Genomic DNA, 25771 nt, shown 5'->3' with positions numbered 1-25771 from the left:
ATATTATTAAGGGAATGGATATACTGAACTTGCACTCGAACTGTGGGAGAGACTCATCTGGGGTGAGATTCAACCAGAGTGAGGGTGAGGCTATCAGGAATTTGGAGCTGAGTGGGATTTTGGTGCAGAGGGGAAAGAGGCGCTTTCTGCTTTTTCTCCTCGGTTTCTAAATTTTAAATCAGAGTAGTTTTGCCCTGCTGCAGTAGTAGAGCACACAAGAGAAAGAGCTGATTGGTAAGTAGTAAGGTCGGGTAAGTATTTAATACTTTTATCACTTATAGTTTCAGAGGTTGTTTTTGTGGTTTATGGTTTGTAAGGTTTGGTAGTAACGAGGAGCAGGAAAGAAGAGAATTGGATATAATCTGATATCAAGCATCTTCCAAAAGTTTAATTTAAAGGGGTAAGACATGACAGGAGAGCTCCAAGCCATGGTCTGCTCTTCGTGCTTCATGTGGGTGGCCGGAACCATTTCTCGTGCCCCCGGCCAGCATGTGTGCAGGAAGTGTCTCCAGTTGCAGCTCCTGGAAACCTGGGTTTTAGAGCTGGAGCTGCATCTGGGGACACAGTGGAGCATCTGCGTGGCGGAGAGTTTCGTGGATAGCGCGTATAAAGAGTTGATCACACCGCAGGCTCAGGCTCCACAGGCAGGAAGGGACCACCAGACAGAACAAGAGGGTTAGGCAGGCAGTGCCGGAATCTCCTGTGGCTATTCCCCTGCAAAACAGATGTACTGTTTTGGATGCTGTTGAGCGGAATGGCCTCTCAGGTGAAAACAGCAACAGCCAAATTTGTGGTACCACAGTTGGTTCTGCTACAGAGGGGAGGAGTAAAGAAACATGAGAATGCAATAGTTATAGAGGATTCAATTGTAAGGGGGATAGGTGTTTCTGTGGCCACAAACGAGGCTCCAGGATGGTATGTTGCCTCACTGGTGCTAGGATCAAGGATGTCTTCGTGTGGCTGCAGGTCATTCTGAAGGGGGAGGGTGAACACTCAGTGATTGTGATACACATTGGTACAAATGACATTGGTAAGAAAAGGGATGAGGCCCTAAAAACAGAAAATAGGGAGCTAGGAAGCAGACTGAAAAGTAGGATCTCAAAGGTAGTTATCTCAGGATTACTACCTGTGCCATGTACTAATTGGAGTACAAACATCAGGATATATAGGATGGGTATGTGGCTGAAAAGGTGGTGCGAGGGAGAGAGTTTCAGATTCCTTTGACATTGGTTTTGGGGGAGGGGGGACCTGTACAAACAGGATGGTTACATCTGGGCAGGACCAGGACTGATGTCCTTGCGGGGCGGGTACTTGCTAGAATGGTTGGGAGGGTTTAAACTAATGTGGCAGGGGGATGGGAACCTATGTAAGATTCAGAGCAGGGGAAGCCAAGAACAAGAGGAAAAGACAGCAAGGAGAATAAGAAAAGTGATAGGCAGAGAAATCAAGTCAAGTCAGATAAAGACACAGTAAAAAATAGTAGGAATGGGACAAGAAACATTAAAAGGGTTCACCTTAATGATTTGTATCAAAGCATTCGAAATAAAATGGATGGATTAGTTGCACAGATAGATGTAAAAGGGTATGATATAGTTGGCATTATGGAGACATGGCTCCAAGGTGACCAAGGATGGGAACTAAACATTGAGGGCTATTTAGTGTTTAGGAAGGACAGCCAGAAAGGAAAAAGTGGCGGAGTTGCATTGTTGGTTAAAGAAGACATTGATATGATATTGAGGAAATATATTAGCACAGATGATGTCAAATCTGTACGGGTCGAGTTAAGAAACACCAAAGGGCAAAAAAACATTTGTGGGGATGGTTTACAGACTACCAAACTGTAGTGGTAATGTTGGAATAGCATCAGATAAGAAATCAGAGATGCATGTGTTAAAGGAACATCTGTGATTATGGGTGACTTTAATCTGCATATAGGTTGGGAGAGTCAAATTAGTCACAGTACAATAGAGGAGGAATTTCTGCAGTTTATACAGAATGGTTTTCTGGACCATTATATTTGAGGAACTAACAAGGGAACAGGCCATCCTGGACTGGATATTGTACAATGAGAAAGGATTAGTTGGCAATCTAGTTGTGAGGGAACCTTTGGGGATGATTGATTATAATGTGGTAGAATTCTTTGTCAAGGTGGATAGTGATGTAGTTGCTTCTGAGACCAGAGCCTTGAATCTCAATAAAGGTAACTATGATGTATGAAACATGAATTGCCAATGATGAACTAAGAAACATTACTGAAAGGAAGGACATTGGACAGGCAATGGTAGGTATTTAAGGAACAAGTAGGTGAACTCCAGAAGTTGTTTATTCCTGTTTGGCACAAGAGTGGTCAAGGAATTGTGGCCAAACCATGGATTACAACGGAAATTAGAGATAGTATTAGATTCAAAGAATCTAATTGGCACGAGAAAGCAATAGACCTGAGGATTGGGAGCAGTTTAAAGTTCAGCAAAGGAGGACCAAGTGATTTATTAAGAAGGGAAAAATAGAGTATGAAAATAAGCTAGCGGGGAACATAAAAACTATCTAAACGTTTTTACAGGTATGTAAAGAGAAAAAGATTGACAAAAACTAATATAGGCCCCTTACAGTCAGAAACAGGAGAATTCATAATGGGAACAAAGAAATGGCTGAGGAACTAAATTCACACTTTGCTTCTGTCTTCACAAAGGAAGTAAGAAGTTTAACAACACCAGGTTAAAGTCCAACAGGTTTATTTGGTAGCAAAAGCCACACAAGCTTTCGGAGCTGCAAGCCCCTTCTTCCGGTGAGTGGGAATTCTGTTCACAAACAGAGCATATAAAGACACAAACTCAATTTACATGAATAATGGTTGGAATGCGAATACTTACAACTAATCAAGTCTTTTAAGGTACAAACAATGTGAGTGGAGAGAGCATCAAGACAGGCTAAAAAGATGTGTATTGTCTCCAGACAAGACAGCCAGTGAAACTCTGTGGGGGTTACAAATAGTGGGACATGAACCCAATATCCCGGTTGAGGCCGTCTTCGTGTGTGCGGAACTTGGCTATCAGTTTCTGCTCAGCGACTCTGCGCCGTCGTGTGTCGCGAAGGCCGCCTTGGAGAACGCTTACCCGAATATCAGAGGCTGAATGCCCGTGACCGCTGAAGTGCTCCCCAACAGGAAGAGAACAGTCTTGCCTGGTGATTGTCGAGCGGTGTTCATTCATCCGTTGTCGCAGCGTCTGCATAGTTTCCCCAATGTACCTTGCCTCGGGACATCCTTTCTTGCAGCGTATCAGGTAGACAACGTTGGCCGAGTTGCAAGAGTATGTACCATGTACCTGGTGGATGGTGTTTACACCATCCACCAGGTACATGGTACATACTCTTGCAACTCGGCCAACGTTGTCTACCTGATACGCTGCAAGAAAGGATGTCCCGAGGCATGGTACACTGGGGAAACTATGCAGACGCTGCGACAATGGATGAATGAACACCGCTCGACAATCACCAGGCAAGACTGTTCTCTTCCTGTTGGGAGCACTTCAGCGGTCACGGGCATTCGGCCTCTGATATTCGGGTAAGCGTTCTCCAAGGCGGCCTTCGCGACACACGACGGCGCAGAGTCGCTGAGCAGAAACTGATAGCCAAGTTCCGCACACACGAAGACGGCCTCAACCGGGATATTGGGTTCATGTCCCACTATTTGTAACCCCCACAGAGTTTCACTGGCTGTCTTGTCTGGAGACAATACACATCTTTTTAGCCTGTCTTGATGCTCTCTCCACTCATGTTGTTTTGTTTCTTAAAGACTTGATTAGTTGTAAGTATTCGCATTCCAACTATTATTCATGTAAATTGAGTTTGTGTCTTTATATGTTCTGTTTGTGAACAGAATTCCCACTCACCTGAAGAAGGGGCTTGCAGCTCCGAAAGCTTGTGTGGCTTTTGCTACCAAATAAACCTGTTGGACTTTAACCTGGTGTTGTTAAACTTCTTACTGTGTTTACCCCAGTCCAACACCGGCATCTCCACATCTTCACAAAGGAAGACATGAATAATGTACCAGAGGTTCTGAGAGAAACAAGTTTTAGTGAGAAGCTGAAGGACATAGATGATTTGGAGTTGGCGACTGAGTATAGTGTGTCAAAGTTTGCAGATGACACTAAGATGAGTGGTAGAGCAAAGTGTGCAGAGGACACTGAACGTCTGCAAAGGGATATAGATAGTCTAAGTGAGTGGGCGAGAGTCTGGCAGATGGAGTACAATGTTGGTAAATGTGAGGTCATCCATTTTGGTAGGAATAACAGCAAAATGGACTATTATTTAAATGGTAAAATAATTGCAGCATGCTGCTGTGCAGAGAGAACATTGGTTTCCTTGTGCATTAATCACAAAAAGTTGGTTTGCAGGTGCAGCAGGTAATTTAGAAGGCAAATGGAATTTTGTCCTTCATTGTTAGAGGGATGGAGTTTAAAAACAGCGAGGTTATGTTGCAGCTGTATAAGGTGCTGGTGAGGCCACATCAGGAGTACTGTGAACAATTTTGGTCTCCTCACTTGAGAAAGGGTATACTGACACTCGAAGGGGTGCACAGGAGATTCACTAGGTTGAGCAGCAAGGACTTTGAGGCTTCAGATGGGTGCCAACAGGCCCTCAACACTGAGTTGGAAGATTTTGAGTGCGGGCTTGAATACAACATAATCTTGGGGCGGTTTTTCATTGTTCCTTTCAGCTTCAGGACTTTGACTATGATTCCTTGTGTGGACTCTTCTCATGAAGCTTCCTTTGGAATTTAGCCTGATGAGAGGTGACATGATAGAAGTTTACAAAATTATGTGAGGCATGAATAGACTGGATAGTTGGAGTTCTTTTCCCAGAGTAGAAATATTAATTACATGGGACATAGGTTTAAGGTAAAAGGAGGAACGTTTAAAGGAGATGTGAGAGGCAAGTTTCTACACAGAGGATGGTAAGTGCCTGGAATGCACTGCCAAAGGATGTGGTAGAACCAGATACAATAGCAACATTTAAGAGACATCTTAACAGATAATTGAATAAGTAGGGAATAGAGGGATGTCGGGGGAGGGTGATGAATGCTGATCAATTGCCCCGCATCATGCACAGAGCCTTGTCGTAGATGACTTCCCACACAGCCAACACACAGTCCTCTACTCATTCTTATAAGCCTGCGTGTTCCAGTTGTCAACAGCCCCAAGAAAATGTGATGGAATTTCCAGAAAGCCAGCTGGACAAAATACAGTGATCTGCATCTCAACAATTCCACTACGAAATATCACACTTGACGAAGCGTACAACTGTCTCTGTGATGCCATCTATAAAGCAGCCTGCTACCAACCCATTTATACTCCATGCTTAGATGAAGAGCGTGCTGCCTTCCTAAAGGCATATGAAACATCAGGGGACCCAGAGGTAGGAGACCATCTGATTGAGCCCCTCAATGCTGTGCGCTGCACCAAATAGAAGGAAAAGGTAGCAGAGCTAAACTTCACACACTCCAGCAGGCAGTGCTGGAGCCTAAACTGTTGCCTTGGAGTAGCTCAAAAGTTATCCACTCAAAACCGCCTCTCAGGGTGAACAAAGATAACACAGCATCTCAGGGAAGACATCAGCCCTGCCTCCTTTGAGGTTACAGAACTATAGAAGGTCCTACAGGGCTTGAAATGTGGCAAAGCAGCAGAATATGACAATATCGTGCCAAAATTTATGAATCATCTGGGGCCCTGATCTCTTGCCCGGCTGACCTGGTTTTACATGATGCTCATAAATTCCAACAGCATTCCAAAGAAATGGAGGACAGCAAAAGTCATTGCCATACTTGAACCTGGAAAAGACCCCATACTTGCAGATAGCTGCCATCCAATTTCTCTCCTGTAGGTCTCATACAAAATCCTTGAATGCCTCATCCTTCAGCGCATATCCCCAATCGTAGAAGAAGTCCTGAGAGTTAAACAAGCTGGTTTCTGCAAGGACTACAACACAGGGCAACAGGTACTGATCCTTACCACCCACATTGAAAACGGCTTTCAGAAAAACTTGAAGATAGTTGCTGTGTTCCTTTCCCTCAGTCGCCTACGGCACTGTTTGGGACACTGGCCTCCTGCTGAAGCTGTCATGGGCCCTCTCCCCCAGGCAACTAGACCAGGGCTTCAGGTATCCCGTGCTTGCAGAAACTTTGTCGTAATTTCTCATGGGAAGTGGTGGAGTCAATGTGATGTATCTCCAATCATTGGGAGTGAATGTTGACCATAATTAAAAATATGGAACCCAAAAAAAGGCCCTGTGATGTCCACATGCACTCCCGTCTAGGGAGATTTTCTTGGCATGACATCTAGTCTGACAATTTGGTTATGTCTGCATCAAAATTGGGCTACCATACGTAGCTTCTGGGTAACATTTTCATCTTTTAAATCCCAGGGTGGTCATGGTGTAATTCCATAAGTATTGGATGACGCTCTGGACGAGAGACAGCTACGTTTTTGCCCAGTCACCCAATCTATCATTGAAAAATATTCTCATCACAACATGCCCTTCCACCTATATTTGTATCATTAGCAAATTTGTTAACCTTACACTATGTTCCTTCCTCAAGGTCATTGATGTAAATAATTAACAATTGCAGACCAAGAACTGATCCTTGCGATATTCCACTAGTTACATATTTCCACTCTGAAAAGGACCAACATACTTCCTCCAATTCCATAGGCTTTTACTTTATTCACCAGCTTTTTATGCGGCACCTTGTCAAATGCTTTTTGGAAATCTAAATACACTACATCTACAGGTTCCCCTCTATCTACACTCCCTGTTACATCCTCAAAGAATTCGAGCAGATTTGTCAAACATGACTTATCTTTCATAAAACCATGTTGACTAGGTTTGATTATATTCAGCTTTGCTAAATAATTAGTTATTTCCTCTTTGATTATTTACTCCAGCATCTCGCGAATAGTGGATGTTATACTAACTGGCCTATTGTTCCTTGCCGTCTGCCATTCTCCATTTTTGAACAAGAGCGTCATATTGACTGTTTTCCAATCTTCTAGTTACCCTCTCCCCCGAGTCTACTGAGTTACAAAAAATTTTAACCAATGGGTCCACTATCTCTGCAGCTACTTCCATTAAAACCCTAGCGCGCAGTTCATCGGATCCTGGCAACATGTCCCACCTTTAGCCTGGAAGGTTCTACTTAGTGAACCTTAGTGAGTTCCTGAAGTGCATCTTGTGGATGGTACACACTGCTGTCACTGTTTGTCATTGGTGGTGGAAAGTGTGAATGTTTGTGGATGGGGTGCCAATCAAGAAAGCTGCTTTTTTGTGGATGGTGTTGACCTTCTTGAGTGCCATTGGAGCTGCACTCATCTTGGCAAGTGAAGAGTATTCCCTACACTCCTAACTTGTGCCTTCTAGATGGCAGGGAATCTTTGTCGAGTCAGGAGGTGAGTTAATTGCCACTTGTCAGCCCAAGCCTGGATATTGTCCAGGTTTTGCTGCATTTAGATGTGGAATGCTTCAGTATCTGTGGAGTTCAAATGGTGCTGAACATCATGTAATCATCAGCGAACATCCCCACTTTTGATCTTATGAAAGGAAGGCCAGTGCTGAAGCAGTTGATGGTGGTTGGGCCGAGGACACTCCCTGAGGAACTCCATGCAGTGATGTCCTGGAGCTGAGATGATTGATCTCCAACCATCTTACTTTGTTTTAGCTTTGACTCCAACTGGTGGAGGGTTTTCCCCTTGATTCCCATTAGGGCTGGGTCTAGGGCTCCTTGGTGCCATATTCGGTCAAATGCTGCCTTGACATCAAATTAAGTTACTCTCAACTCACCTCACCTCTGACATTCATCGCTTTGTCCATGTTTGACCCACTGCTGCAATAAGTTCCACAGTTGAATGACCTTGGCGGAACCCAAACTGAGTGTCAGTGAGCAGGTTGCTGCTAATTAAGTGGTGCCTGATAACACTGTTGAAGGTCCCTTGCATCACTTTTCTGATGGTCAACAGTAAACTAATGGGATGGCAATTTACCAGTTTGGATTTGCCCTGCTTTTTGTTTCCAGCAAATTCCTGGGAAATCGTCCACATTGCCAAGTAGATAGAGTCATAGAGTTTTGCAGCACAGAAAGAGGCCCTTTGGCCCACCATGTCTACACCAAGCACCTATCTATTCTAATCCCATTTTCCGGCACTTGGTCCAGAGTCTTGTATGCTGTGACACTGAGGAGACTAAATGCAGACAGGGTGACTGCTTTGCGGAACACTGTCACTGAGTCTGTAAACAAGACTCCGACATTCCTGTTGCTTATCATTCAACTCACCATCTTGCCCTCATGCCCACATTTCTGTCTCTGTCCTTGGTCTGCTACAATATTCCAGTGAAGCTCAACACATATTGGAGGAATTGCACCTTAACTTCCAATTAGGCACTTTATGGCCTCTGGACTTAGGATTGAGTTCAACAATTTCAGACCATGAAGGAACTCTTCACCTTGATCTTTTAAAAACATTTTCCCCACCCCTGCCCCCACAGAGGCATCCGTAACTTGTTTTGCTTTCACAGAGTACTGGCCCTTGTTCTGCTTTTAACACATCCTGTCACCTTACCTTTATGCCATTATTAGTGATGTCTTTAGTCTTAAAACACTACCATCAACACTATCTTTGTCTTCTGTCCATGATATTGTCGTCAAGTATCTCCTTAGCTCCCACCGAGCCCTGACCACCTGTTTGCTCAACCTGTGCCTCCCGGCTCTCCAACTACATAATCCGTTACATTTCTACCCCTCTTCAACTCTGCAGAAGGGCCATACAAACTCAAAACGTTAAATCTTTCTATCTCCACAGATGCTGCCAGACCTTTTGAATTTTTCTGGCATTTTCTGTCCTTAGTTCAGACCTCCAGAATCCACAGTATCCAGCTTTTATAGCTGCATGAGGTGAAATGGACAGTTGCTGGCCACAAACAGCAAAGCAAGTGTCTAAAATATATTACCTGAATATGGAGTCGGGGAGAGCAGGAATGCTGCTCTCAATCCCACATTAAAAGCATGTCCATGTTTTGCCCGTGGAAAAGTTTGGCTAGTGGCGCGGCAAACACTGGAACACAAGTTTTCAGGACTTTTACCGTAATATTGTCAGGGCCCACAGCCTTTGTAGTATATAGTGCCTTCAGCTATTCTGGATATCATGTGGAGTGATCTGTGATGCTGGATGTGGCAGAACTGCAGAGCTTGGATCTGTTCCGTTGGTTGTGGAATTATTTAGTTCTGTTGATTACTTATTGCTTATGCTGATTGGCACATGTGTAGTACTGTATTGTAGCTTTACCAAGTTGATACCGCATTTTTAGGTATGCCTGGAATTGCTCCTGGCGTGCCCTCCTGCACTCTTTATTTTATTGAAGCAGTTGATTCTCTGGCTTAGCCGTAATAGTAGAGTAGGAAATTCCTGTAGCTGCTGACGCTTTGTGAAGACATGTGTGTCATGGATCGCCTTGGTTTCCCAAAGTAACCACATTCCACAGCTGCATAATACCTGTCCTGCCAATATTACATATGTTATCTAGTTAAAATCAGTTCCAGGGCTTTGTAAGTTGTGCCTATAAAAACAAAGGCTTCACAGTGCTGCCCTGACTGCACTGTGAGTGCTGCCTGGCTGTGAGGAGTGCTTTTGGAGTTGGGTGAAAACAGGGACTTGGGTGAAACAGGCAACAGAGGCTACAAGGGAGAGTGCTGATTGGTCAGTAAGGGAGAGTGTTAATTGGTAAATAAGTGTTACTCTTGATTCTCTGAAACTGACAGTGAGTTTGGACTAAAACAACTTAAAAGTGACATCACAGGAGGGCTGTGATTTGATTGGCTAGCAGGGAGCTGTACTAAGTTTGAAAACCCATTTAAATTACTGCTTAGACATTGCATTGAGACTGAGGTAATAAGGAGATATATAATTTTTTTAAAAATTAATTTAAAAAAATTTAAAACCCAAATTAAAAACTAATTAAATAAAATAGAGATGGAGGGTCAGTGATGTGTTGTTCATGCATGATGTGGGAGCTGGTGGACCCCATTGTGGTTCCCAGTGAGCATGTCTGCAGTAAGTTGCTTGAGAAACTCCAGCTCAGAGTGGATGAGTTGGATTCTGAGCTTCGGAAACTGCGACACATCAGGGAAGGGGAGAGATACCTGGACACTGTGTTCCAGGAGGCAGTCACATCCCTTAGATTAAATACCTTGACTTCGGCCAGTGGACAGGGACAGGAGGGTGTGGCTGCGAGTGAGGCAGGTAGAGGGATCCAGGAGGTAGGGTTGCAGGAGCCTCAGTTCCTGAACTTGTCCAATAGGTTCGAGATTCTTGCTCCCTGTGTGGACGGGAATGGGTACTACAGGGAGGATGAGCAAACTGACCACGGCACCGTGGTACAGGGAGCCGTTCAAGTGGAGGGAGAAAAAAGAAATTTAGTCGTAATTGGGGATAGTATAGTAGGGGCATTGACATTGTTCTCTGTGACCAGGATCGAGAATCCTGAAGGTTGTGTTTCTTGCCTGGTGCTCGAGTTCGGGATATCTCATCTGGACTGCAGAGGAACTTGGAGTGGCAGGGGAAGGATCAGTTGTCGTGGTCCACGTAGGTATCAATGACATAGGTAGAACAGGAACAAAGTTTCTGCTAAGGGAGTATGAACAGTTAGGAGCTAAATTAAAAAGCAGAACCAAAAAGGTAATAATCTCTGAATTACTACCTGAGCCACGAGCGAATTGGCACAGGGTCAGTAAGATTAAGGAGGTAAATGCGTGGCTCAAAGATTGGTGTGGGAGGAATAGATTTGAATTCCTGGGACATTGGCACCAGTATTGGGGAAGAGGGAACCTGTTCAGATGGGACGGTCTTCATCTGAATCGTGCTGGGACCAGAGTCCTGGCGAATCGTATAACTAAGGCTGTAGATAGGGCTTTAAACTAAATAGTGGGGGGGAGGATTCAGTTGTATGGAGAAATAGAAAATCAAAGTTAAAGGAGAGGGTAGAAGTGTAGGTTAATGGAGCTGAGGGCTGGAGAAGTTAGTAAAGACCACGTAATAGAACAGAGAGTATAGAAGGTGGCAGGAATCTAACCTCCAGGCAGAGCAAAAAAGGGGACAAGTATAAGAAGGGAGGTGGTCAATGCAGGACTGAGGGTGTTGTACCTAAATGCGCGCAGTAAACGGAACAAAGTAAATGAGCTTGTTGCGCACATTGAAATTGGCCGGTACGATGTTGTGGGCATCACAGAGACGTGGCTGCAAGGGGATCAGGGCTGGGATCTGAATATCCAAGGATATGTGTCCTATCAGAAGGACAGGCAGAGGGGCAAAGGGGGCGGGGTTGCATTGTTAGTAAGGAATGAAGTTAAATCAATAGCAAGAAGTGATATAGGATCAGAAGGCACAGAATCTCTGTGGGTAGAGTTGAGGAATCGCAAAGTTAAAAGACCCTGATGGGAGTTATGTACAGGCCCCCTAGCAGTAGTCAGGATGTGGGGCAGAAAATAAATCAGGAGACAGAAAAGGCATATAAAAAAGGCAATATTACAATAATCATGGGGGACTTCAATATGCAGGTGGACTGGAAAATCAGGTAGGTAGTGGATCCCAAGAAAAGGAATTTGTGTAATGTCTAAGAGATGGTTTTTTTGGAGCAGCTTGTGACAGAGCCTACTTGGGAACAGGCAATTCTGGATTTGGTGATGTGTAATGAGGCAGAGTTGATTAGGGAACTTAAGGTGAAGGAACCCTGAGGGAGCAGTGGCCACAATATGATAGAATTTACCCTGCAGTTTGAGAGGGAGAAGCTGGAGTCAGATGTAATGGTATTACAATTAAATAAAGGTAAGTACAAAGACATGAGAGAGGAGCTGGCCAGAGTTGATTGGAAAGGGAGCCTAGCAGGGAAGACAGTGGGACAGCAATGGCAGGAGTTTTTGAGAGTTATTCGGGAGGCACAACAGAAATTCATCCGAAGGAATAGGAAAGATGCTAAGGGGAGGACGAGGCATCCATGGCAGATGAGGGAAGTCAAGAACAGCATAAAAGCAAAGGAAAAAGCATAAAAGTGGCAAGGATTAGTGGGAAGCCAGAAGATTGGGATGCCTTTAAAAGCGAGCAGAGTCATAGAGGTTTACGGCATGGAAACAGGCCTTTCGGCCCAACTTGTCCATGCCGTCCTTTTCTTTTTTTAAAAAACCCCTAAGCTAATCCCAATTGCCCGCATTTGGCCCATATCCCTCTATACCCATCGTACCCATGTAACTATCTAAATGCTTTTTAAAAGACAAAATTGTACCCGCCTCTACTACTACCTCTGGCAGCTTGTTCCAGTCACTCACCACCCTCTGTGTGAAAAAATTGCCCCTCTGGACACTTTTGTATCTCTCCCCTCTCACCTTAAACCTTTGCCCTCTAGTTTTAGACTCCCCTACCTTTGGGAAAAGATATTGACTATCTACCTTGTCTATGCCCCTCATTATTTTATACACCTCTATAAAGTCACCCCTCAGCCTTCTACGCTCCAGAGAAAAAAGTCCCAGTCTATTCAGCCTCTCCTTATAATTCAATCCATCAAGTCCCGGGAGCATCCTAGTAAATCTTTTCTGCACTCTTTCTAGTTTAATAATATCCTTTCTATAATAGGGTGACCAGAATTGCACACAGTATTCCAAGTATGGCCGTACCAATGTCTTGTACAACTTCAACAAGACGTCCCAACTCCTGTATTCAATTTTCTGACCGATGAAACCAAGCATGCCGAATGCCTTCTTCACCACTCTGTCCACCTGTGACTCCACTTTCAAGGAGCTATGAATATGTACCCCTAGATCTCTTTGTTCTGTAACTCTCCCCAACGCCCTACCATTAACTGAGTAAGTCCTGCCCTGGTTCAATCTACCAAAATGCATCACCTCGCATTTGTCTAAATTAAACTCCATGTGCCATTCGTCAGCCCACTGGCCCAATTGATCAAGATCGCATCGCGATTGGAAATAACTTTCTTCACTGTCCACTATGCCACCAGCCATAGAGGACAACTAAAAAAAGCAATAAGGGGGGAGAAGATGAAATATGAGTGTAAATTAGCTAGTAATATAAAAGAAGATAGGAAGAGTTTTTTTCAATATATAAAAGGTAAGAGAGAGGCAAAAAAAGCTATTGGACCACTGGAAAATGAGGCTGGAGAAGTAATAATAGGAAATAAAGCAGTGGCAGAAGAACTGAATAGTTACTTTGCATCAGTCTTCACGGTGGAAGACACCAGTGGGATGCCAGAGCTCCAGGAGAGTCAGGGGGCACAGGTGGATGTCGTGGCCATCACTAAGGACAAGGTTCTGGGGAAACTGCAAGGTCTGAAGGTGGATAAATCACCTGGACTGGATGGATTGCACCCCAGGGTTCTAAAAGAGATGGCTGAGGAAATTGTGGACGCATAGCTGGTGATCTTTCAGGAATCACTGGAGGCAGGGAGGGTCGCAGAGGACTGGAAAGTAGCTAATGTAACACCGCTGTTTAAGAAGGGAGGGAGGCAGCAGAAGGGAAATTATAGGCCGGTTAGCCTGACTTCGGTCGTTGGCAAGATTTTAGAGTCCATTATTAAAGATGAGATCGCAGAGTACTTGGAAGTGCATGATAAAGTAGGACTGAGTCAGCATGTCTTTGTCAAGGGGAGGTCATGTCTGACAAATGTGTTAGAGTTCTTTGAGGAGGTAACAAGGAAGTTAGATAAAGGAGAGCTAGTGGACGTGATTTATTTAGATATCCAAAGGGCCTTTGACAAGGTGCCGCACAGGAGACTGTTAAATAAGTTAAGTGCCCATGGTGTTAAGGGTAAGATCCTGGCATGGATAGAGGATTGGTTGACTGGCAGAAGGCAGAGAGTGGGGATAAAGGGGTCTTTCTCAGGATGGCTGCAGGTGACTAATGGTGTGCCTCAGGGGTCAGTGCTGGTTATGAATATTGAAACAAAAACAGAAAATGCTGGAAAACCTCAGCAGGTCTGAAGAATTGTGGGGAGAGCCAACATTTCGAGTCTAAATGACCCTTGGTCATTTTCTGTTGTTGTTTCAGATTCCTATTACCACCCTATTTTTCTTGGAACTATCTGTAATCTCCTTACATATTTGCTTCTCAATTTCCTGCTGACTATTTGGAGGCCTGTAGTAGAATCCTATCAAAGTGATCTCTCCCTTCTTATTTCTCAATTCTACCCATACAGACTCAGTGGGCGAACCCTCAGAAACATCCCCTCTCAGTACTGCCGTGATGTTCTCCCTAATCAAAAACGCAACTCCCCCTCCTCTCTTACCTCCTGTTATATCTTTCCTATAGCATCTGTACTCTTGGAACATTGAGCTGCCAGTCCTGCTCCTCCCTCAGCCATGTTTCAGGAATAGCTATAATATCCCAGTCCCGTGTACCCATTCATTCCCTGAGTTCATCTGCCTTGCCCATCAGGCATCTTGTATTGAAATAAATGCAGTTTAATCCAGACTTTCCTTGCTCTCTGCCCTGCTTTCTCAGACCATCTGTCCTGTCATGTTTTGTATACTCTCCCTGTGTTTTATTTCTCTTAGCCTTACTGGACTTAGTCACTGAGTTATCCACAGTCTCTGTACTCTGTACTGTGGCACTTTTTGATTTTTGTCTTTGGTTTCTCTGCCTTTCCACTTTTCCCCTTACTGCATTTTGTTTCTGTCCCCACTTTACTTCCCTCTGACTTCCTGCGTCGGTTCCCATCCCCTTGCTACATTAGTTTAAACCCTCTCCAACAGCACTAGCAAATACTCCTCCCAGGACGTTGGTTCCAGTCCTCCCCAGGTGCAGACCGTCCAGTTTGTACTGGTTCCACCTCCCCCAGAACTGGTTCTAATGTCCCAGGAATTTGAATCCCTCCCTCTTGCCCCATCTCTCAAGCCAAGTATTCATCTTAGCTATCCTGACACTCCTACTCTGACGAGTACTCTGCACAGGTAGTAATCCTGAGATTACTACCTTTGAGGTCCTATCTTTTAGTTTAACTCCCTAAATTCAGTTTGTAGGACCTCATCCCACTTTTTACCTGTATTGTTGGTGCACCGCGACAGCTGGGTGTTCACCCTCTCCCTCCAGAATGCTCTGCAGCCACTCCAAGACATCCTTGACCTTTGCACCAGGAAGGCAACATACCATCCTGCAGTCTCGTTTGCATCCTCACAAATGCCTGTCTATTCCCCTTACAATTGACAGTTATCACTATAACTCTGCCATTCTTTTTCCTGCCCTCCTGCGCAGCAGAGCCAGCCATGGTGCCGTGAACCTGGCTGCTGCCATCTTCCCCTGGTGAGCCATCTCCCCCAACAGTATCCAAAACAATATATCTGTTTTGGAGGGAGATGATCACAGGAGACCCCTACACTGCCTTCCTACTCTTCCTCCATCTGGTGGTCACCCATTCCCTATTTCCTTAAGTAATTTTTATCTGCGGTCTGACCAACTCACTGAACATGCTATCCATGACTTCCTCAGCATCGTGGATGCTCCAAAGTGAATCTGTCCGCAGCTCCAGAGCCATCAAATGGTCTAACAGAGCTGCAGTTGGACACACTTCTTGCATGTGAAGGTGCCGGGGCCCCTGGAAGAATCTCAAAATTCCCACATTGCACAAGAGGAGCATGACACGGGTCTGGGATCTCCTGCCATGACGTAACCATTAAGTTAACATACAACAATAACTACAATGTCAAAACAAATAAAAGAGAAAACAGAAAGGAAAAACTACTTACCAGTCACCAGTCAATCACTTACCTGCTGGCTATGATGGCACGGTTCGATTTCTTTCGACTCTCACTTGCCCTGGAGTCTCCTTCACAGGTCTGCCTCTCCGCTCCTCCCAAAGATGAGCATCTCATTCCCCTCATCACTCAATTCCCACTCAGCTCCAAATACCCAATACCCTCACTCTGGCTGAATCTCACTCAGGCTGCGGTCCCTGTCCCACTGGCTTGTGCAAGCTCACTGGTCAGTGAGTAGGGAATTATTAGTGAAAACTGAAAATACTGGATATACTCAGCAGATCAGACAACAGCTTTGGAGAGAGAAACAATTTTGCTCTCCACAAATGCTGCCAGATCTGTTGACTATTTCTAGCAATTTCTGTTTTTATACCAGATTTTCTGGATATGCAGTATTTTGCTTTTGTAAGGGGATGTTGCTTAAAATATGAGATCGACATGTGGGGTTGTGATGGTCCATGATAAAACAAACAGACTTTGGTTGGACCTTGTCTGATGGGTTGAATGGCATTTCCTTGCCTTAGGTTTTCTTTTGTTCTTGTGACAGCTATGATATGCTCGAAGTGAAATGCATGTTATGATCCTTGATTTGTTCATTCACTGTTATTTGCTGTAAGGGAGAGTGCAGTGAAAAACACTGCCTCATTTTACAAATGCAAGTAAACAGATGAGGCGCTATAAGTTGTTATAATATTCAGTCTTTAATGTTGCCCAAATAGCCTTGCCTACGACCTTCAAGCAAGAACTTAAGGATGCAGAAGCGCAAGAGGATGATACTACTGTACTGCGTTGTGAAATCAGCAGACCAAATCTAGCAGTACAGTGGACAAAAGGATCTACGCCACTTCAGCCCAGTGCCAAATATGAAATGAAGCAAAAAGGATTAATCGTTGAACTGGTTATCCACAAACTTAAACCGGAAGATAGTGGAAGGTACACTTGTGACATTGGAGGCCACCAGACTAGTGCTTCCTTGGAAGTTAATGGTAGGAACAAAATGTATAACAGAATTAGAACTGTTTTTTAACTTTTCATTTGATTCCTATTCAACTCTGACTAACATGGTTAATCTACACAGTAGTCCCTCTTATAATACATGTCATCTAGTGCTGTGCAAAATCTGTGCCCTCTTATTCTCCATCTTTTTATACGCAGGAACAGTTTCCTCCTATCTACTCTGTCCAGTCCCTTCATGATTTTGAACATGTCTATCAGATCTCCTCTTAGCCTTCTTTGCTCCAAGGAGAACAGTCCCAACCCCTCCAATTGATCCGCACACCTGAAGTTTCTCATCCCTGGAACCATTCTTCTCAACCTATTCTGCAGTCTCTCCCAATACGTTCACATCAATACCGATCCCTGGGGAACACTGCTACAAACCATCCTCCAGCCCAAAAATATCCATTGACCATTGCTCTCTGCTTTCTATTGTTCAACCATCTAAACAAGATGAAATCTTATCTTCACACCTGAGGATGTCTGTTTTTGTCTGTGTGGCACTACTACCGTGCTAAATGGAATAGATTCAGAACACTGTAGCAGCTTAAAGCTGAGTTACCATGAAACACGGTGAGCCTTCATTAGTAGCAGAATAGTATCCGACCACAATCTGCAACCTCATGCACTTATCTCATTTTAACATTATCACCAATTCTGGGGACCAACCTTGGTTCAATGATGAATGTGGAAATTGCCAGGAGCAATACCAGGCCTACTTAGAAATAGTTGCCATTCTGGTTTTCTTTTTTTTAAATACTTTACCAATTCAATCAAATCAAATCCAATTCAGAGTCTCAACAAGTTGAGACATTTCAGATCCAGGCTGACAAGACAGGGCGAGCGACCAAACCACTCTGTCCTGGGCCTGATCTACATGAGCCAAGCTGATTGGAGAAGGGGGAGGTTCCTCCTCCAAGACTTGAGCTCATTTGCATCTTAGCCAAAAGGCCGAGATGCCGCTTTTAAAAATTGCTTCATATGAAACATATGAAGCCTCAGCGTAACCCAATGACCTCAACCAAGTGCGGCCGACAATGGGGTGCCGACCATACACTTGATCTTAGCCAAAAGGCCGAGAAGCTTACAGCACAAGACTTAACATTCTTGTTAAACAAGGGAAACAGCACATTGTAGATAGAGTTAAGTGATCCCACAACCATCCTGATCATCGAAGCTCTGCAGTTCTGCCAAGTGAATAGTAGTGAATAATTAAACAACATAACCACAGGAGGCTCCACCAACAGCCCCATCCTCAATGATGGGGGCTTCAGCACAATTGCAAAACAGAAAGTTCCAGAAAGTTCCTGCTAAGTGGATGATCTAACTTGACCTCCTCCTGAAGTCTCCACCTTCACAGAAGCTACCCTTTACCCAATTCCATGTGAGATAAAGAAATAGCTCAGTGTATTAGATACAGCAAATTGTTAAGGCACAGCTGAAGATAACTGCTGAGCTGTCAAAACAATTTTTGCAATTTGTCTATTATGAGGAGGTTTTCTGAAATCAGGAAATTATATCTCCAACCAATTGTGATGATTTTATATTAAAGGAGACGTTTATTAAAAATAAGGAAAATAAATAAAAGTCACACATGAGCACAAGAATGGCTTCACATAGTTAACAGTACTTTAAAACAGTTCCAAAGATATTAACATAAACTGCAATCCCTTTTCTGCTGGCAAGAGTCCTTGTAGATTTTTAAACCTACAGAATCCATTAATTTTATCGTGCAATGCCCTTTTGCTCTAGGCATGTCCTCTGAGGTTGATAGCAACAGGTTCTCTGGGTCTGGCCTTTTTCGCACTTTCTTCTGAGAGATCTGATCAGCTACCTTGCTGTCTTCTGGGAGATCTAAGCAGCTAGTACCTCAGTTAGGCTTCAGTCTTTTCTTAAATGTGTTCATTTCTTTTAATTTTTGTATCCTCTATTGTTTCACAGTCAGGCCTCTTGTCCCAAAACTGATCAAACTCCTTTATTTTATGAAGCAAACTTTTCCTATCTTTGCCTCACATATTTACAACTTTTACAACTTGTATATGTTCCCCCAACCCACTTCAAAACAATCTTTTATTGCCTTACGTAAATTTTTATCCAACTTTCTCTTTGTTCAATAACATATCAAAATCATTTCTTACTATTGTTTAGATCCTTGCAGTTTATCTGTCTCTTTCCAACTATACCAATCACATCCCCACCAACCTGTTTTCCAGTATATAAGAAATAGGACAGTGATATTACCAAAGTAAAAGAGAAAATATAATTCTTGACAAAAGGTTGTAGGCCCTGACAACATCCAGGTTGGGGTACAGAAGTCCTCAGATCTAAAATTAGCCCTTCCTCTATTCAAGATGTTCTAGTATAGCTATATCAGTGGCATCTACCTGACAAAATGGGAATTGCCCATGTGTGTTATGTCTGCAAAAAGCATATGTTGGCACAAGCGCCCAAGGTGTTAGTATCGAGGACTTTTGTTGGGTCGAGAGGGACGGGTGTGCCTTTGTCATCTCCAGTGACTAGGTTGATAGTTACATTCCTTTTTGACTTTGTAGCAATTTGATATAACTGAGTGTCTTGCTTGGCCATTTCAGAGAGCATTAAGAGTCATCACATTGCTATGTGTCTGGAGTCACATGTAGGCCAAACCAAGTCAGGACAGCAGGTTTCCTTCCCTGAAGGGCATTAGTGAACCAGATTTATTTTTTATGGTCACCATTACTCAGATCAACTTTTAATTCCAGATTTGATAATTGAATTTAAGTTCCACCATCTGCTATGGTGGGTTGAACCTGTTGTCCAGGATCATTGGCCTGGGCCTCTGGATTCTAGTCTGTTATTAGTATGCCACTGCTTCCCTATGTTGTCCATCCAATGCTTGATGGAACATGCATGGATGGTGAGGGTGGGTGTGAATGGACCCCTCATGTTCCATTCTGCCCCCCCTCTGGGAAATGTAAAATCCAACCCATCGCATTGCTTGCTTGAGGCCAATCATCTCAGCCCCAGAACATTGCTGCAGGAGCTACTTAGCTTAATGCCTTAGGCTCAATCTCCTACCCTTCATCATAGCATCAGAATTGGTGATGTTTGCTGAAGATTGTACAGTGACCGTTTCTATTTGCAGCATGTACCTGCAAATAGCAAGACCTAAAAATATTTAGGATTGTGTTGATAAGTTGGCAAGTAACATTCATGGCATACAAATGTCAGACAAAGACCACCTCAACGAGAGAAAATCTAGCATTTTCCCTGTGACATTCAATACCACTGCTATCATCAATCCCCCACCAGCAACATCCTGAAGGTCACTATTGACCGCAAGCTTAACTGGACCAGCCAGGGCTGCACAGTGGCACAGTGATTAGCACTGCTGCCTCACAGCGCCAGGGATCCGGGATCAATTTCCGACTTGGGTCACTGCCCGTGCAAAGTCTGCATGTTCTCCCTGTGTCTGCGTGGGTTTCCTCCAGGTGCTCTGGTTTCCACCCACAATGCGAAAGAGGTGCTGGTTAGGTGCATTGGCCATGCTAAATTCTCCCTCATTGTACCCAAACAGGCTTCAGAGTGTGGTGATTCGGGGATTTTCACAGTAACTTCATTGCAGTGTTAATGGAAACTTACTTGTGACACTAATAAATAAACTTAAAACTTAAAGTGATTTGCTCAACCTACAACATCCCAATACTATAGCTACAACAGCAGGTCAGAGTCTGGGTATTCTGATCACCTCCTGCTTCCCTATAATCTTTGCACCATTTAGAAGATGTAAGTCACAATGTGATGGAGTACTTTCCACTTGCCTGGATATGTGCAGCTTCAAAACCTCAAGAAGCTTGACACCGTCAAGTACATAGCAACCTGCTTGATCAGCACCTCATCCACTCCCCCAAACCTTCAGTCCTTTCACCACCAGTGACTGCATTGTGTACCTTCTCCAATATATTGCAGAACATTGCCAAGGTATCTTGAGCCTCACCTCTAAAAAGCATGAAAAGTCTGAAACAAAACATCTTTCAAAAGTTTAATTTAAAGGGTTAAGACATGACAGGAGAGCTCCAAGCCGTGGCTTGCTCCTCTTACTCCATGTGGCAGGTTGGGGACAGTTTCAGTCCCCTGGAACAGCATGTGTGCAGGAAGTGTCTCCAGCTACAGTTCCTGGAAGCTCGAGTTTCAGCCCTGGAGTGGCAGCTGGAGACAGTATGGAGCATCCGCGAGTCAGAGAGTATCGTGGATAGCACATATAGAGAGATGGTCACACCACAGGCTCAGACTCTGCAGGCAGGAAGGGAATGGGTGACCACCAGACAGAGCAAGAGACATAGGCAGGTAGTGCAGGAATCTCCTGTGGCCATTCCCCTGCAAAACAGATATACCGTTTTGGATACAGTTGAGGGGAATGACCTCTCTGGGGAAAGCAGCAGCAGCCAAACTCGTTGCACCATGGTTGGTTCTGCTGCAGAGGGGAGGGGTAAAAAGTGTGCCAGTGCAATAGTTATAGGGGATTCAATTATAAGGGAAATAGACAGGAGTTTCTGTGGCCGCAAACGAGACTCCAGAATGGTATGTTGCTTCCCTGGTGCTAGCGTCAAGGATGTCTCAGAGTGGATGCAGGACATTCTAAAGGGGGAGGGCGAACAGCCAGTGGTCGTAGTACACATTGGTACAAATGACATAGATAAAAAAAGGGATGAGGTCCTAAAAGCAGAATACAGGGAACTAGGAAGAAAGTTAAGAAATTGGACCTCAAAGGGAGTGATCTCAGGATATTTACCGGTGCCACGTGCTAGTCAGAGTAGAAATGACAGGATATATCAGATAAATACGTGGCTGAAGAAATGGTGTCAGGGGGAGGCTTTCAGATTCCTGGGGCATTGGGACCGGTTCTGGGGGAGGTGGGACCTGTACATTGGATGAGTTACAACTGGGCAGGACTGGGACTTTGCTCGAGCTATTGGGGAGAGAAACTAATATGCCAGAGGGATGGAAACCTATGTAAGGAGTCAGAGAAGGAGGGAGTAAGGACAAAAACAAAAGGTAGAAAAGGGAATAAGAAAAGTGATAGGCAGAGAAACCAAGGACAAAGTTAAAACAGGGCTATAGAGAAAAATATTGGGGGAAAGGCAAACAATGTTAAAAAGACATAAGAACATAGGAAATAGGAGCAGGAGTAGGCCATCTAGCACCTCGAGCCTGCCCCGCCATTCAATAAGATATGGCTGATCTGAAGTGGATCAGTTCCACTTACCCGCCTGATCCCTATAACCCCTAATTCCCTTACCGATGAGTAATCCATCTATCCGTGATTTAAACATATTCAACGAGGTAGCGTCCACCACTTCAGTGGGCAGAGAATTCCAGAGATTCACTACCCTCTGAGAGAAGAAGTTCCTCCTCAGCTCTGTCCTAAACCGACCCCCCTTTATTTTGAGGCTGTGCCCTCTAGTTCTAGTTTCCTTTCTAAGTGGAAAGAATCTCTCCACCTCTACCCTATCCAGCCCCTTCATTATCTTAAGGGTCTCTATAAGATCCCCCCTCAGCCTTCTAAATTCCAACGAATACAAACCCAATCTGCTCAGTCTCTCCTCATAATCACCACCCCTCATCTCTGGTATCAACCTGGTGAACCTTCTCTGCACTCCCTCCAAGGCCAATATATCCTTCCGCAAATAAGGGGACAATACTGCACACAGTATTCCAGCTGCGGCCTCACCAATGCCCTGTACAGATGCAGCAAGACATCTCTGCTTTTATATTCTATCCCCCTTGCGATATAGGCCAACATCCCATTTGCCTTCTTGATCACCTGTTGCACCTGCAGACTGGGTTTTTGCGTCTCATGCACAAGGACCCCCAGGTCCCTCTGCACAGCAGCATGTTGTAATTTCTTTCCATTTAGATAATAATCCAATTTGCTATTATTTCTTCCAAAGTGAATAACCTTGCATTTGTTAACGTTATACTCCATCTGCCAGATCCTCGCCCACTCACTCAGCCTGTCCAAATCTCTCTGCAGACCTTCTACGCCCTCCACACGATTCACTTTTCCACTTATCTTTGTGTCGTCTGCAAACTTTGTTACCCTACACTCAGTCCCCTCCTCCAGATCGTCTATATAAATGGTAAATAGTTGAGGCCCCAGTACCGATCCCTGCGGCACGCCACTAGTTACCATCTGCCAACCAGAAAAGCACCCATTTATTCCGACTCTCTGCTTCCTGTCGGATAGCCAATCCCCAATCCATGCTGACACCCTACCCCCAACTCCGTGTGACCCAATCTTCTTCAGACAAGCTTAAAGACCCTGTGCCTTAATGTGCGGAGCATTTGCAATAAAGTGGATGAACTAATCGCGCAGGTAGATATAAATGGGTACGATATAATCGGGATTACAGAGACATGGCTGCAAGGTGACCAGGGGTGGGGATTGAATGTCCCAGGGTATTCAATATTTAGGAAGGTCAGGCATAAAGGAAAAGGTGGCGGAGTGGCACTGTTGGTTAAAGAGGAAATTAACGCAATAGTGAGAAAGGATATTAGCTCTGACAATGTGGAATCTGTATAGACAGAGTTGAGAAATACAAAGTGGGTATTAGTGGGTGTCATATATAGACCCCCAAAATGCATTGGATGTTGGGAATGGCATTAAATATGAAATTAGTGATGCATGTGATAAGTGAATATCAGTGATCATGAGTGATTTTAATCTGCACATAGATTGGGCAAATCAAATTAGCCACAATGCTGTAGAGGAGGAATTCCTGGAGTGTATACAGGATGGTTTTCTTGACCAATGTGTGGAGGAACCAACTAGAGAGCAGGCCATCTTAGATTGGGTACTGTGTAATGAGAAGGGAATCATTGCCAATCTAGCTGTATGCGAAACCTTGAGGATGAGCGACCATAACATGAGAGAATTTTTTTATCAAGATGGAGAGTGAAGTAGTTGATTCGGAGACAAGGTGCCGAATCTTAATAAAGGAAACTATGAGGATATGAGGCGTGAGTTAGCCTTGATAGATTGGGGAGAGTTACTTAAAGGGATGACAGTGGATAGGCAATGGTAAATATTCAAGGAACGCATGGGAGAACTGCAGCAACTGTTTATTCCTATCTGGCACAAAAGCAAAATGGGTAAGAAGGCCAATCCATGGCTTACAAAGGAAATTAGAGAGAGTATCCGATCTAAGGAAGAGGCATACAGATTGGCCAAGAAAAATAATAGGTCTGAGGATTGGAAGCAGTTTAGAATTCAGCAAAGATGGACCAAGGGATTGATTAAGGGGAAAATACAGTGCAAATGTAAGCTTGCAGGGAACATAAAGATTGACACTAAGAGTTTATATAGATATGTGAAGAAAAAGAGGTTGGTGAAGATAAATGTAGGTCCCCGACAGACAGAAACGGGGGAATGTATAATAGGGGACAAGCAACTGAATACATACTTTGGTTCTGTCTTCACAAATGAGGACACAAATCAGATGCCAGAAATGTTGGAGAATGCAAGATTTAGTGAGAGGGAAGAACTGAGGGAGATCAATATTAGTAGAGAAATGGTGCTGGGAAAGTTGATGGGGTTGAAGGCGGATAAATCTCCAGGGCCTGATAATCTACTTCCCAGATTACTTAAGGAAGTGGCTATAGACTCTGGAACAGTCCCTGCAGATTAGAGGGTAGCGAATGTCACTCCAATATTCAAAAATGGAGGTAGAGAGAAAACAGGGAATTATAGACCAGTAAGCTTAACATCGGTAATGGGGAAAATTTTCAAATCAATTTTCAAGGACTTTATAGCAGAGCATTTAGAAAGCAGTGGCAGGATCAGACAGAGTCAGCATGGATTTATGAAAGGGAAATCATGCTTGACAAATCTGTTGGAATTCTTTGAAGATGTAACTAGTAGAATTGACAAGGGGGAACCAGTAGATGTGGTATATTTGGACTTTCAGAAAGCATTTGACAAAGTCCCACACAAGAGATTATCGTGCAAAATTAAAGCGCATGGGATTGGAAGAAGTGTATTGAGATGGATAGAAAACTGGTTGGCAGAGAGGAAACAAAGAGGAATTAATGGGTGCTTTTCAAATTGGCAGGCAGTAACTAGTGGGGTGCCACGGGGATCGGTGCTGGGACTCCAGCTATTCACAATATATATTAATGATTTGGATGAGGGAACAAAATGTAACATCTCAGAATTTGCAGATGATACCAAGTTGGGTGGGAGGGTGAACTGTGACGAGGATGCAGAGATCCTTGAGAATGATCTGGACAGGTTGGAGAGTGGGCTAATCAATGGTAGATGCAGTATAATTTGGATAAGCGTGAGGTTATTCACTTTGGAAGCAAAAACAAGAAGACAGATTGATTGATTCGATTGATTCGATCATTGTCAATTGCCAGAAAAACCAATCTGGTTCACTGATGCCCTTTAGGGAAGGAAATCTTCCGCACCAAAGAGTGGTGAGCCTGTGGAATTCATTACCACAGGAAGTAGTTGATGCCAAAACATTGAATGTATTCAAGAGGTGGTGGATATAGCACTTGGGGTGAATGGGATCAAAGGTTATGGGGAGAAAGCAGGATTAGGCTATTGAGTTGGATGATCAGCCATGGTCGTAATGAATGGCAGAGCAGGCTCCTCCTGCTTCTATCTTCTATGTTCCTATGTTTCTCTGACCTTCACCAGAAGGACAGTGTTAGGAGATCCTCGAAAACACTACCATCTGCAAATTCCCGTCCAACTCACACACCATCCTGACTTGGAAACATATCATCGTTGCTGGGTCCAAATCCCAGCATTCTCTATGTTTTTGCAATGTTTATCTACACCACATGGACTGTAGTGGTTGAAGAGGGTGGCTCATCATCACCATCTCATGAGCAGTTAAGGATGACGATAAATTCTGGCTTTGCTAACAGTGCACATATCCTGCAAAATGAACTTTTAAAAATTACAGAGAAACTGAAGGCCAAGACCTT

General features: G+C 44.0%; 1 protein-coding gene across 29 annotated transcripts in view; it reads left to right on the top strand.

The window, feature by feature from the left end:
* obscnb (obscurin, cytoskeletal calmodulin and titin-interacting RhoGEF b) overlaps window positions 1-25771 on the top strand; it is a 614792-nt gene that overhangs the window by 172765 nt on the left and 416256 nt on the right. For all 29 annotated transcript variants that reach the window (XM_078231785.1, XM_078231777.1, XM_078231827.1 and 26 more), the window contains one exon: window positions 16519-16785. In XM_078231785.1, coding sequence (XP_078087911.1) covers window positions 16519-16785 — 267 coding nt within the window. The remainder of the gene's footprint in view (window positions 1-16518; window positions 16786-25771) is intronic.

Source organism: Mustelus asterias, chromosome 2, assembly GCF_964213995.1.
Source record: "Mustelus asterias chromosome 2, sMusAst1.hap1.1, whole genome shotgun sequence".
NCBI classification, from domain to species: Eukaryota; Metazoa; Chordata; class Chondrichthyes; order Carcharhiniformes; family Triakidae; genus Mustelus; species Mustelus asterias.
This window is presented reverse-complemented; position numbering and strand designations above follow the sequence as displayed.